Source organism: Nothobranchius furzeri, chromosome 18 (genome assembly GCF_043380555.1).
Source record: "Nothobranchius furzeri strain GRZ-AD chromosome 18, NfurGRZ-RIMD1, whole genome shotgun sequence".
Taxonomy (NCBI): domain Eukaryota; kingdom Metazoa; phylum Chordata; class Actinopteri; order Cyprinodontiformes; family Nothobranchiidae; genus Nothobranchius; species Nothobranchius furzeri.
The window spans coordinates 5,207,759-5,223,879 of record NC_091758.1 but is presented as its reverse complement, the minus strand read 5'-3'; the positions used below and the strand labels follow the sequence as shown (position 1 = coordinate 5,223,879).

Below are 16,121 nucleotides of genomic sequence, written 5' to 3'. Positions count from 1 at the left end.
TTTACGTATCAGGCGTGACATTAAAAGCAGACGCTTTGATGCTCCACCTGAGAGTAAATCTGTAAGGTTTGTTACCAGCATTCAGACATCAATTCTGTTTGCTTCACAGCCAGACAGGACACGGTAAAAAAAAAAAAATATATATATATATGTGTATATATATATATATATATATATATATATATATATATATATATATATATATATATATATGTATATATATATAGTCCTGGAGTTTTACTGCTCGGTCCCTGACATCTTGTAAAAAAAAAGTCTGTTTTTTGTTTTTCCTTAGCTTTGAAAGGGACATGAAAAAAGTGTGTTTTTTCTCCTGGAAATTTCCAAAGGTTTTATTTTTTTTTTTAATAGTAAAATGAACAACTTCTTACTTTCTGATCTCACCTTCACTGTAGCACTGCCTAGTGGAGAGAAAAGGTATTATAGAAACACTTCTGCAGAAAAAACATGTTTGTCTTTCTTGGTTGAGAAAAAAAGTACAAAAAATTTCCAGGATAAAAAACCCACACTTGTGCATTTGCCCTTCAAAGATGAGACTTTTTTTAAAAAGTGTATATATATATATATGAAAGTCTGTTGCATCTGCAGTGATGCGGGTGTTGTACCGGCCTGTCGTGGTGAAGAGAGAGCTGAGTCAGAAGGCGAAGCTCTCGATTTACTGGTCTATCTACGCTCCTACCCTCATCTATGGTCATGAGCTTTGGGTAGTGACCGAAAGAACGAGATTGTGGATAGGGCAAGAACCACTGTACAGTTCATTCATACAGATGCAAACATTTAAACTGACTCCTTCAAATAATTGATGCTTTTCTTCTGCTTTAACAAGCAAATTGTTGCATCAGAATGCCCAAGAAAACCAAACTGATGGTGTAATTTCCCTCCAGTCAGGCAGCATGAAGTGGAAAATTCTTGTGAGGAAGCACGATTTGTAGCACTTCTACAGGCCAGCGGTGCATTAAAAAGCCTCTCTGGGTGCAGAACAGGTACTGTGTTTAAATAAAAGAGTTCTCTTAACACCTCTGACTTTAATTCACTTAGCTGATTAATTAAAGTGAAGTGCTCTGGTATGAAAATATGATGAGCTGCAGCTTCGGCTTGCATCTTTGAGAAGGATCATTACTCTGAGGGAGAGATACTATAAGGGCGGAAAAACATCCATTCATCACGCCTCTGTTGTTTTGGCAGTCAACTTGTCAGGATGCATGGCATGAATGTCAACTTTGACCACCTGTGCAGGGACTGGCAGGAAATTTACGAGGCATCAGTACAGTATAGTCTGGTGCAGCTGTAATTCAAAGCAGCCAATCACAGATGGTGTCATGTAATCAACAGCATATGTAAGAGGTCACACAACACAATCCCACTTGTTGACATTGTTAGGTAAAAATTGCTATTCTTAATTTCTTGACTGCTAAAACTTGTGGTGCTTCATTAAGAATGATCCTGTTGAAGTCTCCACCAGTCTCCACAGTGACCTTACTTTCCAGATCAAGCTGTTCTGGTCAGACCAAGCGGGTCTGATTTATCAGTAAAACACTCCCATGGGAAACTGTCGGAGAAACTGCTTGTTGATTTAGTGTGCACCTGGAGCTGAGAACTCCCTTCGCTAGCAGCTTCCTGCCTGATGGACGTAATAGTCTTAGGAATGTGATTTGTGTGTGTGCTTCAATAAATGCTGTCGGAGGACTGTGGTCCGATGAGAGTGAACTGAGATCCTTGTTTGGTGTGTATTCATTCCTCTCCACTTTGCAAAGTCTATATTGATTGTTTATAATTGGTACTGGTGTTGATTGGTTATTGCTATAACCCCCTGTGCATGAAACTTTCCCTAAGGTAACCCTGGATGGATAAATAATTACCTAATAGACATGAGATCACAAAAGAAAGTTAGAGTGCCAGTTTGGTTCCACAAACTTGGCTCAGGGATTTCCCTGTTCCTGTGAAAACATCACCAGTCAAATTTTCCTGGGTTGAAAACCATAAAAAATATGTAAATGTAACCCAGGCATAAAGGAAAACCTGCTCAATTGTGCAGAAGAACCAACTTGTTTTTGTAGTTTTTAATCCAAACGAAGACACACAAAGTGTTGAAGGTGCAGTCTGATTATGTAATAATAATAATAATACATTTTATTTAAAAGCGCCTTTCAGAACACCCAAGGTCACTTGACAGAAAACACGTAATAAAATACAATAAAACAATAATAAAAACCCAAACAAGAAAAAAAAAACAGAGAGAAACAGTTCAATAAAATCAGAGGTTGTAGGCAGATTTAAACATATGTGTTTTGAGTTTTGTTTTGAAAAGGGTAAAACTGTCAATGTACTGATGTCTGGGGGGAGTGAGTTCCAGAGACGAGGAGCAGAGCGGCTGAAAGCTCTGCTCCCCATGGTAGCGAGACGGGCAGAAGGAACAGCAAGATGGATGGAAGACGAAGATCTTAGAGAACTGGATGGGGTGTGAATACTTATATGGTCTGAGATATATGGAGGAGAGAGGTTATGGATTGCTTTGAAGGTATGGAGGAGAATTTTGAAGATGGACCTGAATTTAACTGGGAGCGAGTGAAGCTGCTGGAGAACCGGCGTGATGTGGTGAAAGGAAGGGCTTCTGGTGATAATACGGGCTGCTGAATTCTGGACCAGTTGCAGTTTATGAAGGAGTATGCTGGGGAGACCATAAAGAAGTGAATTGCAATAGTCGAGACGGGAGGTGACGAGGCTGTGGACGAGAATGGCGGCAGTGTGAGGGGTGAGTGAGGGGCGGAGACGGTTTATGGAACGTAGATGGAAGTATGCTGACCGAATTATGTTATTAATGTGAGCTTGAAAAGAAAGTGAGCTGTCAAGAATGACACCCAGACTCTTGACGTGAGGGGAGGGGGAGACTATGGCGCTGTCAATAGTTAAAGATAAGCTGTCAGATGTAGAGAGGGTGGAGTTAGTGCCAACTAGAAGAAGTTCAGTTTTATTGCCGTTGAGTTTGAGGAAATTAGAGGTGAACCATGATTTGATTTCAGAGAGGCAGAGTGTAAGGGAGGATGGTGGGAGAGTTGAGTTGGGTTTACTGGAAATGTAGAGCTGGGTGTCATCCGCAAAGCAGTGAAACTGGATATTGAATTTGCGGAAGATTTTGCCGATAGGGAGGAGATATACTATGAAGAGGAGGGGCCCCAGGACAGAGCCCTGGGGCACACCTGACTTGACTGGGGAGGGTTCTGAGGAAAAGGATTTTAACTGGATGAACTGAGTGCGGCCAGTAAGGTAAGACTGAAACCAGCGGAGGGGGGTGTGAGTGATGCCTAAGGAAGAGAGTCTATTGAGGAGGATGGGATGAGAAATGGTGTCAAAGGCCGCACTCAGATCAAGGAGAATGAGAATAGAGATTAAACCAGAATCAGCAGCAATGAGTAGGTCATTAGTGATCTTGATGAGAGCTGTTTCTGTGCTGTGGTGGGGAAGGAAGCCAGACTGAAACTGTTCATAAAGGTTATTGCGGGTGAGATGGGAATGGAGCTGAGATGCAACAGTTTTCCCTAGGACTTTGGAAATGAAGGGAAGATGGGAAATGGGACGGAGGTTATTGAAATCATTGGGATCTAAACCAGGTTTTTTTTTAGAATAGGGCTGACTGAAGCGGATTTGAATAGGGAGGGGACCGTACCAGAGGATAGTGAGGAATGAATAATGGCCGTTATAAAAGGGAGCAGAGAGGAAAGGCAGGATTTAACTAAAACTGTTGGAATAGGGTCAAGTTGACAGGTGGAAGGTTTGGATTTGGTGATGTAATCTAATAGTTCTGAGGGATGGGGAAGTTCAAAGGAGGAGAACTGAATGGAGGGTTCAAATAAATCAGGAGAGGGAGGGGAGGAATGAGGTAAAGAGAGGTGGATTCTATTGACCTTATCATCAAAAAACTGAAGGAGAGAGTTACAGGTTTCTGAAGAGTAAAGATGGATTGGGTAAGGAGTCGGGAGGCTGAAAAATGCTGTTCATGATGGAAAATAATGTCTTAGTGTTGCTGGAGTTGGACGAGATGAGACCAGAGTAATACTGTGATTTGGCATGGGAGATGGAGTCCTTGTAGAGAGAAATCTGAGCAGAATATAAGTCTTTATGGATGGTGAGACCGGTTTTCTTGTAGAGTCTTTCAAGCCTCCGGTTGGTAGCTTTAAAGGAGCGAAGGGCAGGGGTGAACCATGGAGCAGACCGAGTAAAATGTACAGAGCGGAATTTGATGGGAGCAAATGAATTAAGGATAGAAACCAGACCGTTATTGTACTGAATGACAAGATCATCGGGAGTAGAGGACAAATTTGGGGTCAGGGTGGCAAAACTGGAGGACAGGGAGGCTAGATCAATGTCCTTAATATTACGAAAAGAAATGATACGTGGTGACTTGATGATGGAGAGATGGAGGGGAACAGAAAAGGACATGAGGAAGTGGTCCGTGAAAGGGAGCGGGTCAGCTGTACAGTTGGAGGGGGTCAGGCCGGAGCAGCAGATTAAATCCAGGGTGTGACCTTTAATGTGAGTGGGAAAATTGGCATATTGATGAAAACTGAGGCTGTCCAAAGATGAGGATAAGTCTTTGCTGAGGGGGAGGGCCATATTGTCCATATGAATATTAAAATCACCAAGTAAAATTACATTTGGGGAAAGGGCGGACAGATGGGATAAAAGAGCAGAGTTCATTTAAAACTCCGGGCTGAACTTGGGGGGACGATACACAGTGACAATTATTGTGGGGGTCAGGCCGGAGAGTTGACAGGCAAGGCATTCCAGAGTGGTGAGAGGAGGAAGGCTTACGGGAAGGACCTTCCAAGTCTTGCGATAGAGTATCGCGAGACCACCACCACGGCCTGACCCACGTGGTTTGGAGAGGTAAACAAATCCAGGAGGAGTACAGTCATTGAGTTGTGAGAAATCGCCAGGTTGTTGCCAAGTTTCGTTCAGACAAAGACAGTCTAGCTTATGGTCACTGATGGTATCTTGGAGGAGATGTCCTTTACCAGAGAGGGAGCGAATGTTGAGAAGACCAAAATTTGCAGTGCGGAAGTCCCTGGCGACAGGAGCATTAGCCCGACTAGCCAGCCGGGCTAACACGCTGGGGTCGGCAGCTCAGCAGGTATTCCTGGGTAGCCGCCGGCAAGTCGTGGACCAGAAGCAGGGTATTTCTTTGGAGCCGTCGAGATGGAGGTTCCGCCGGGACCCCCGATGGATATACCGACGGCGAGGCTGGAAGGTGATGCCGGGGAAGAGGCACAGAGCTGGTGGTGGAGATCCAGAGTAGTGAAAGCGGAGGTTGAAGAGCTCCGCCGCCGAGTACTGGAGAAGGCCATCCACGGACAGAAGAATGAGCGACAGGATGATCCAGGCCAGTGAGAGGCACAGAGAAATACTGCTGGACCACATTATGGAGTGGAGCAGGGAGGTGGTGATGTGGACCAGAACGCAAGCTGAGCAGGTAGGTGAAAATGAGTTTTTACCGACACAGGGATAAGACTCGGGTGAAAAAAGAAGAAAAAAACATAAAAAGTTTGCCGGCGAGCAGCGGCAGCGAGACGCGCCAGCGTTCACTCAACCGGAAGTCTGGACAGAGCCATGTATCAGAACATGGATGCTACATATCTTGTGACTGAAAGCTCCTTGTCAAGGTGTGTGGGCGAGGTGAGCGGAGACAAGGATCCAAACGCGGGTGAAAAAGGCAGGCAGACAGACAGACAGGAACGGTTTACAAAGGCTTTAATATAAAACACGCTGAACATGGAAACAATGAACCGACAAAACATACAGAACTGAGAGGGTTTAAATACAAGAGGGCTGGGAGCTTGGGTGATTGGAAAACGAGAGGCAGGTGGGAGCAATTAACAGGGACATGACTGAACAGAATGGGGAGACAGGACAGGGTGTGACACTCCTGGTTTTTGAAAATGGGTCAGTTGGCGACAACAAAACAACAATTATCTGGACCTATCAGATTATGTTGTTTCTGCTGCAAAGTTTGGTTTAAAGGTACATGAAGTAAGTACTTCACCATTAGTGCTGTTAGCTCAACTTTAGCCGTTAAGCTTCTTTACCTGACATTGGAGTAAAACAAAAAGATGCCGTATCTCCTAGGGGTACAATAAATAACTTCACTCCTGCTACTGACTAACATACTGTTCACAACTCTGGAACGTTTTGTTGACCAGTGTCGATTACAAATGCTGGCGCTGCAGTGTGAGCTTGGCGCAGACTCGGCAACCTCATGGGCTTACAGATTGTAAACAGTAACTACCTCCCTCTTTGGCCTTGTTGTAAGGAGGAAAACAAAAAGAGCCATGGTTATAAAACATTTTTTCAAACAAGCCTTGGGTGAAGATTCATGTTTCTTTTAGTCGTTTGTTAGCTTCTATCTAAAGAAAGCTACGTGCTGAGACGACTACACAGGGCAAACATCTACTTCACAAGTTGTGCCAAATAAACTAAAATATCTGGAAAAACTTTACCTCAGAGCTGTCATGTTTTAACATTTTGAGAGAGACGAGAAGTAGGTAAAGAGTTTGATGTGAAATATGTGTACGATATGTAAAGTGTAATTAAAAGACTGAAAACTGATACAGATATGTTCTGATATTAATGGTAGACCGACAATATCGGACATCCCCAATTGAGACATTAGACTGTTTTGTGTTTATTTCACTGTAGAATTCCTACTTATTGTACCTTGAATGGAATTTAAAGCTAAGACTAATAATAACAACACTTACTCACTGTCACACACGCTTGTTTGATTACTTGCCTCCTACCTTCTTGCTCCTGTTTAAAGATAATGTCATCTTGATTCAGTTCAGGTTTGAAGTCCTACAATTTGCATGACGCCAATCTCTGATTGCTATTAGGACTTGTCAAAATGTAAATGTACCTGATGCATTTTTAACACCTTTGCATATTTAAAATCCTGTTAGAACTAATAAACATCACAGAGTAAGTATGTATTCTTACCTGGTGTAGTGAGTTTCTGGTTCTGCCTCAGTATTATCCACACATCAAAGTACTAAAGAAAACAAATCCTCCTTAACATTATTTAAAGAGCGGGTCAAGTGTGCCTCAGGGTCTTACTCCACCCACGCATCAATCTTAAAAACTGCAACATTAGTAGACGTTGCCTGGTGGACCGAGAGGGCGGAGCCACGGCAGTGACGAAGACGATGGCTAACTAGACGATGCTAGCTCCCTTCACTCTGAGCAGTCATTAGAAGTGGAGGACGTTTCTCCCCCTCCTTACACAGACACTCGAGAAGAAAGGGACCAAGTCTATTTGGAGGAGACAAGCGGACCTAAGCCTTATTGTTTTCAGCTTGTGAGTTGCCTGAAACTAGCAGAACTGACCCAACAGAACCAGCTCTGAATGGTAAGTAGCCGTTAGCCATAGCATCCGATTAGCTGCAGGGTTTGGCTCCACGGCCCTAGAGAGCTAGTATTCAGCATGTTTTAGAGGTTTATCTGCTTCAACACACCTGGTTTTAATCAGCAACAAATAGCTGAGCTGCTTAACAGCTAATCTAACCTGTTAAAGCAGGAAAACCACTGAAACGTGCTGGATAGCAGCTCTCCAGGAGCTCTGGGCTCAAGTTACAGTCTGCTGCAGAGAAAGTTATGAAAATACCCCATGAGAAAAATATTCTGTAATGTGTTCAGCCCACTAAAACTGCCCTGATTTCATTATTTATTTACTGATACTAGCTGCTCTTGGTTGCAAGTGGTCCTCTGGTGTCTGCAGCTGGTCTCCTGCTGGTGTCGTCAGGATCAGGAGCTTCCAGAAGAACGTGCCTTTCAATGACTCTTTCCCCCTTATTTGTTATATTAATTAAATAAATCTCAATTTATATATTTCCTGTTTTTGTTCATGTCCATAAATACTTAAACATGCTTGAAATTAAAATGAGCTTTTAACAGTGAGGTGCTAGTTTAATTTATCACAATAAAGCTAGTTAAACATGAAACAATGTGAAAATCAATGTAATTTATAAATATCCATTAAAATATCAAAACTGGAAACTATATGAGATATTTGGCAGCACAAAAAACTTGTCAAACACAATATTTATTATAATAATTGTAGGCAGACAGGAGACAGAGCTGATGGAGGTTCTCAGTCATCGAAGGATGGCTGAAGGCTTTCCAGGAACAGGAGATGTGGTGTTGACTCTTCTCTCTCTATTCTGCCAGATGAGCTGGTAGGTTACAGGTGTGTGAGGACATCCTCATGCTGTCATAACCAGATGACAGGAGTTATCAGGTGATCAGCCACCCAGGCTAATGATGAGATGCAGAAAGAAAACAAATCCAGGACAGTGTATAGTAATAACAATAATCTGTGGTGTTGCTCACCTTATGTGCTCTTATAGAGTTATTAACATGTGCCTGCCTCATGGTGTAGAGTCCATATTTTGCTGAGTGTCCTGCAATAATGCAGGTTATTAGTTAACTTACTTTTGATAGCAAAAACAAAAGATTTAATGTAAAAGTTATTTACCAGGTGAATCAGCTCACTCGTCACCACCAAGTGTCACAAGGCCAGAATCAGTAGCCTCCGTCATGATGTCATGATGTAATCACATACTTATTTAATTGTTAATATCTTAAAAATTCAGAAATGTTTAAATTTTTTTTTTACCTTGAACAGTTCACTGAGCTTGCACTGTCACTGAGGTGGAAGCTGGAATCAACAGCAGACACCTCACATTTTGGTCTTTTCAGGGGTGTGGACGCTGCTCTGGGACTTTCTGGAAGATGAATTTCCATCATGGTCCCTGTGTCACAAGACACACTGAGGCTGTGAGCTCTATTCTGGCTGGCTCTATAAAAAACAAAGAAGCAGCACATTTATAAATGTTTAAAAGAGCATAAAATCACGTGTAACAATAATCTGTAAAACAAATTAAAACTAGAAGGTAATAATAAAATGTTTACATAGAAGATTATTAAAAATAATTCACCTTTGCTACGGGTAAGGCTTCACGTCAGCCTGGACAAGTGCATTCTTGCAGATTACTAAATCAGTCTGACAGCCAGTGTCTTGGGTAGATTTAGCCTGAAAAAAAAAATAGAAGCACATTGTTGTTTATAAAGTCAGATAATATACAAAAGAAACTGTCCTATATAGGCGCTTTATAACATTCCTAGTGTGTGATCATTATTATAATGTAAAAGTCAGTCACATATGATGTGGAGAGCCTGAAATGTGACCTCCTGAACAGAATTCCTAACAGAACCGGGTCACAAGCTGGATTTCACGCTGTAATGCTGTCTGTCAACTAGTGCGGTTAGTTAGAGTCACTGTTACAAAATCGACTGACACAAAAACAACCCGAATTTTCTCCGAGCCTGACAGTAATAGTCATGTGGACCTTCTCGTCGGCCAGGGCTTCGAGATATGTTCCGATTCGCCGCTGATTCTAACCTTACATCCCGTTCCACATTTTGTGAACTTGACAAATTAGCCCGAAGGCAGTGCAGACCTATATTGTCACGATTTGAGGATGGTTAGGACCCAAAAACTGCAGATACCCAGGATGACACGAGGCAGGAGTAGATATATAAAGAAAAAAATATTTTATTTTTAGGATGAACCCAAGCAAACATAAATCCAAAAGGGCAGGAAGCCAAAATCCAAAAATCCAGGAAATGATCAGGAGATCCAAAAACACTAGGGAAACGAGCAGACTGACAGAATAAATCACAATGGACCGGCAATACACTGAGACAAGACAGGGCTTAAATACACTGGGAGGAGCAATTAGGGAAACAGGCAGCAGGTGTGTGGAGTGAGGGCTGGAGGCAAAGCAGGTGAATACAAATATATAAATGGGGTAACAGAACCAGAGGAGGGCAGATAAACCTAAAACTATAGAACACAAAACTAAACCTAAAGACTGAGGGCCAAAAATAAAGAACTAATAACTAGAATCATAAGGACGACTAAATAAAGATTGATTAGGAATGGGGAATGATCAGAAAGACACCTGAGGGAAGTCTACAGAGGGCTGGGGATAATAATGGGACACAAGAGGAAAACCTGGAGTGGGAAGTGGAGGGGCTGGGGAACAAAGGGACACAGAACATGACAGATATTAGCTAAATTAAGTGAACCACGTCTCTCAGACTTTGCATTTAGGTAGGGAATTGTCTTTAGAAGATGTTAAAACTTTTATTTAGCTTACTCACCTCAGACTGGAGCCCGCCATTGTGGGGGAGCAGAGTCGGTGGGCTGCATCTAAATCGTGGAAGAGCCACGGTGGGCATTGCCTCCCTCTTCAAACGGAGATGTGCAGAACAACCCAGTTCAAACTCCATCATGTTGGCGAAGGAATCGCGGGTACAATGCTGGTTGCAAACTACAGCAGCAGGCGGGAGCTGCCTGTTTTCCAGACACCGATTGCGCGCAACCACTGGCGCCTAATTTCTAAGTCCAGCGGAAAGGAGTGCAACCCCACAGAGCCACCGCAACCATACTACACTACACCTTCTCACCATACTAACACGATATGGAGCACTAAACCCGAACTACTTTCCTAATTACATTAACAGCCAAACACTAACTAAACTACAATATCTAACAGCCAAGCTAACACTAAATAAGTATGTATAACACTAAAAGCTATGCAAAAGACTAGGATATGCTAATGCTATATGCTAATGCTGAACTACCGCTAGCCGTCCTACACTCGCTTGCAAATCCAACTCCCAACTCGCCACAAGGCGTGGCCGAGACGCTTGATGCTTTTATAACTTTGACACAGAGCTGCTACGCAGTACTCTACTGTTTTACGTAGTATCTTAAGCCTGGTTTATGCTTCTCCGTCAGCTCCGCAAGGGACAGACACGCACGGATTGACGGAAGCGTTTTGCTTTCAGACTTCGTCTCCTGGAGAGTGTTGCAAAGCAATTGCCCGGCAGGACAACAGAGGGCGTAGCGCTGTTCTGTGGTATCCTGTCATGTATCGGTCCAAGATCGTGTGTTTATATTGTGTTTTTTTGTATATAAGGGACTTTTAACACGGACATATTTGTCTCTCATTCTCCCACCGCTTCATGCGCTCCCCACCTCTAAACCCACGTTTCCTGTCATTTCCGTCCACAAATAAAACGCTTGCTGCGCATCTTTTCACTCCTCCAGTCACGGGAGGATGAAACATTCATATTTTTAGAGTTTTTTCGCGAGGTATTCTTCAAGCTTCTCTGTGTCTGCCGCTAGTTATCCTCAGCTCTCTTTGCAATGGCGGCGCTGTAAACAACAGCAGCGTCCTGACCAATCACAAGCTTGCGTAATCCGTCTCGTTCGATGGATGTTTAAAAAAGTGGGCTCGACTCCGTACGTACTTGCGTGCCTGTCGGAGCCCTACGCAAGGACGGATAATGGCGTTGCGTGTCTCCGCACTGACTCAGACGGAAAATCATAAATCAGGCTTTACTTTTTAGCCATTGGCTAAAATGTATTCAAAATGACTCAAATTCTATGTTTTAAGCTGAAGGTGGCGCTATACTGTGGTATTTAGGCAGAATTATTAAAGAAAATGCACCAAAATGCTAAAATAATGAATACACACATTTAAAACACTATTAGACACTCATTTATACAGTTCATCAGCAAAAATGAGTTAATTTAGACGTTACTTCTCTTTAACAGAATGCAGACAGTTACTTCTATTGTTATTTTTAAAATCCTGCCACCCTGCTCTAATGGAGTACTGATGTGTTTTTAAAGGCGGCTTCCCGCTCTTGTTCCAGTATGGTTAGGTTTGTGTGTACTTTGATATGAGGGCTGTTTTCTCAATAACCATGTCATTAAAGCCTGTTTTCACACACGTTCGGCCATGTTTCAGAACAAAACACAGAACTCCTTGTCCTCTTGTAGAAATTGAAACTAGAACCTTTCATTTATCTGCGACCTCTTTCTTTTTCTACATCTTAACAATAAAATCCACATTTTCACCAAGCTGCGTGTTTCTTCTCTCCCTCAGTCTGCTCCACTACCTAATCTCTTTTCGTCTCGCTCTTCTCCATTCTGGTTGTTCTGCTTCCAGCTGCATTAAAACAAACAGGTAATTAAACTGTGCCTCCAGGGCAACCCCACGGCCTGCCCACGGGCTCACAGGCAAGACAAAAGCAGAGTGAAGGCTGTAACTCATCAAACAGTTCACCAGCCACTCTGAAGAACTACCTCCATTCTGTTAACAGCTGAATGTGCTTTGGCAGGATGGTTGGTGTGTTGTTAAAGACAGATGATTTTCACTTTCCTGAGATGTAAACTTGAAGAGGTTTGGTGAAATGTGAGTCACCTGCAGCGATGGAGGCCAGACGGACGTAGTCAGAGCCCCTTTCTTCTGGTTCATAGGGGTAGCTTTCCACCAAGCTGAGTCCTGACAAAGAGGAGAGAGGTCAAAGTTCAGAAATGTTACACTCAAATCTGCAAAGATGCTGAAGTCAGTTTTAGCAAAACAATATGGTAGGAAAATGTAATCAGACTTGTTAAACTTTGAGCATTTTGATCGATGGCATTATTTCATTTATGTTGAATTCATAAGTACTTTATTATTTTACATTTTTTCTGCACATTTATTGAATTTATGTTTTAAAAAATTGCCCTGGTGCCTAACATTCCTGCCTATGGCTAGGTATGGTTTTATTAAAGCAGCAACAAGAAGTGCAGCTCACTCTGATGATCTCTCAGAACATGAGAGTTGGTTCATCAGTTTATGTTGCCAGATCTTCAGATGTGTGAGGTTGTGGACTCATTCTGTATTTGTTCATTACTTCAATCCAAATATTTAATTTCTTGATTCTGTTTTACTTAAAGGTGTAATTTGTAAGGTCAAATGTAGTTACTGCAGTCTTTTTGTAAAGCAAAGATATCACTTTCTCACTACCGCTCAGTGAGTTTCATGGCTGTTGCCAGTTCTGAGATACTTTACCATACCATACCATTCCATACCATACCATGCCATACCATACCATTCCATACCATACCATACCGTACCGTACCGTACCGTTCCGTACCGTACCGTACCATACCATACCATACCATACCATACCATACCATACCATTCCATACCATACCATACCGTACCGTACCGTACCGTTCCGTACCGTACCGTACCGTTCCGTACCGTACCGTTCCGTACCTTACCGTACCGTTCCGTACCATTCCGTACCGTACAGTACCGTTCCGTGCCGTGCCGTGCCGTACCGTTCCGTATCGTACCGTACCGTACCTTCCGTACCGTACCGTACCGTACCGTACCATACCATACCATACCATACCATACCATACCATACCATACCATACCATACCATTCCGTACCGTACCATACCGTTCCATACCATACCATACCATACCATACCATACCATACCATTCCGTACCGTACCGTACCGTACCATACAATACCATACCATACCATACCATTCCGTACCGTACCGTACCGTACCGTACCGTACCATAACCTTACCATACCATACTGATTTATTTATAAAGCACAAATTTAAAAATACCATGGCAGCTAACCAAAGTGCTGTAGAAAATGAGCAAAAGGCTCGGACACAACAACAGAATCCTAGAATAAACCTAAGGAATTAGCTAAAAGGTATAAACAGAAAAGCATAAAATTACATGTTAAATACAACTGGAAAAGGCACTATGTTAGGAAATTAATGAGAAAAACTATTTAAACCAGCTAAAATGACACTAACAAAACTGAAAGGGCTAAGAAATAATGCAGGTTACAGCTAAGAGGATAAGTAAATAAAATAAACAAATCGAGAAAAGGAAAACAGCGCTAGGACGCTCAGATAGGAGACACACGACCTCCAAGATTTGTGCAATTTTTAGTTTAGAGGATCATGGAGGGAAATAGCCTGGCTAGCCATACCAATGCTTCCTTATGGGAAGCAAATGGCCTAGTAATGTTCCCATTCAAATAACCCCACCCCCTGAGACTCCTAACCAGGCCAGTCAGCCCAGATCAGCGTACGTCACACACCGCAACGCTCAGTAAACAACGAAGATGGCATCTGAAGCAGAATTTGCTGCAGATCTTTTCTCTGTTCTAAATGACTTGAACACATCTTTAAAACCACAACAAGGAGAAGCCCTAAAAGCCTTTCTTCAAAAGAAGGATCCTTGTGCTATTGCCAGACAGCATCGTGTGACACACAGTCGTCATTTTTGCCTTTTTCTGAATGTTTATTTTGAGATATCTAGTCCTGCCCCTCATGGTGCTCTCTACCTCTGAGTATCCTGACTCGTCCTCTGTGTAGAATTGAAAGAGGGTGCCTGGGAGGCCAGCAGACGTGTGACCAAGTCACTGCTTTGCAAGTCACAAGTAAGCCACAAGTTTTTCCAGTCAAGTCTCAAGTCAAGTCCAAGCCAAAGACAACCAAGTCCAAGTGTGACGACCCTCGTCCCCTCGGTCCGTCCTCTCATCCTAGCCTGAGCCTTTTGTCCCCGCTGCACGGGATCCAGCACCAGGGTCAGCGCCAGGAGTGGCCAGCTCACACGCTCCAGCGCCCTTTCAGGACCTCGGAGAGAGGCACGCCAGCAGAGACAGCAGCTGATCTTCATAAGTGATCAAGCAGCTCCCAGCTCTTTAAAAGGAGGAACGCAGCAGACATCGAGGAGATCCTGGATTAGCCAGAGATTCTCCTTTAGCTCACGGACACTTTAGCGACCGTTACCAGTCGGGTTTAAGGCTGTTTACACCGTTCCTGCTGGGTTTAAGGTTGTTGATAGAGATCCAGGAGTAGCCCTGAGATTCTCCCTCGCTCTTTTGTGTTTAGGTTTTCTACTATCCAGGATTAGCCTGGGTACCTTCTGAGTGTGTTTTTCACACGCCTTGTTAAGGGTTAAACCTTCGTGGTGTTTTTCTTTTTATCCCCATAGGACTTTTGAGCCAGGGATATTTTGCGTTTTGGCAGAAAGCCTTTTACATAAGCAGTGAGACTGCTTATGTTGTAGTTTATTATTACTAAGCCTTATTTATGCCGTTTACCCACGGACACCTTATGTTAATAAATCCTTTTGTTTTTACTCGAACCTCCTCGTCCTTTATCCTCACACACACTTTTACACCTATTTTCTTGTGTTAGTCCCCTCATCCTCCTAGACCTGCAGAGAGGGGGCGTAACATAATGGGGGCTCGTCCGGGATTTTTATTCGAGTTATAAATAATTGGAACTTAATCTAAGTCTGCCCGGTAATAAAGAAATAGGTTGTGCGCCGCATTTTTTTTTATTGCGCTTAAGTGTGTGTTAAGTACCCTGGGAGTCTTTCATTTTGGTGGTTTCACTCTGAACTTTAGCTCTTCCCAGGTGAGCTCAATAATAAGTATGTTTTCTTTAAAGGAGTTTCTGCGTGCACCGTCGCGGGAAGCTCTCGAGGCCTGCCGCAAGAGCGATCTGGTGGAGGTGGCTGAGCACCTTGATCTCCATGGCACCCGCACGATGGCGAAACAGTTTCTAAAAGAGACAGTTATCGCTGCCTTGGAAAACCTGAACTTGTTGCCTGCAAAAGGGACTGGAGATCTTCCTGTCCTTTCCCCGCGTGCGGATGACGCCGCAAGCCATGAGAACGGAGCAGGACCATCTTCGGCGGCACCCGAGGAGACGGCTCCCGGCTACCAGACCCCGCCGGCTCACAGTAAGACTCCTTCTTCACCACTAACTTTGCCCAAGTCTGATCCTGTCTCACCAGCTTCTACTCCGAGTTCGCTGGAGCATTTTAACCTACGTCTGAAAGTCTGAATGGCTCGGCTAAAGTATGAGGCCGAGGAAAAGGAGAAGCGCCGTCGGATGGAGATGGAGCTGGAGATCCGCAGAATGGATCTGGAAGCCGACACTCAGATCAAGCTAAAAAGACTTGAGCTGGAAGCCCAGGCTTGGAGACAAGCCGGGATTTCCCAACAAAATGACCCACATGTTGACACGCACAAGGATGTGACAGAACCCGACACCACAAGAGAAGAAACTACCCCTGGAATAAAACAGAGACTAGACATAAGTAAATGCATTGTGTTGGTGCCACCTTTTCGGGAGTTTGAGGTGGACAGCTACTTCCAGATAT

General features: G+C 43.4%; 1 protein-coding gene and 1 long non-coding RNA gene across 2 annotated transcripts in view; both read right to left on the bottom strand.

Annotated features, from left to right (window-relative positions):
• Window positions 1-16,121, bottom strand: part of gfra4a (GDNF family receptor alpha 4a) — a 342,275-nt gene that overhangs the window by 85,308 nt on the left and 240,846 nt on the right. Inside the window, exon 3 of the mRNA XM_070547213.1 lies at window positions 12,345-12,425. Coding sequence (XP_070403314.1) covers window positions 12,345-12,425 — 81 coding nt within the window. The remainder of the gene's footprint in view (window positions 1-12,344; window positions 12,426-16,121) is intronic.
• On the bottom strand, window positions 4,984-12,336 carry LOC139063960 (uncharacterized). Its single transcript, XR_011517279.1, has 3 exons — window positions 9,003-12,336; window positions 8,395-8,863; window positions 4,984-8,272 (listed from the first exon to the last, which is right to left on the bottom strand). It is a non-coding gene; the product is annotated as an uncharacterized lncRNA (long non-coding RNA).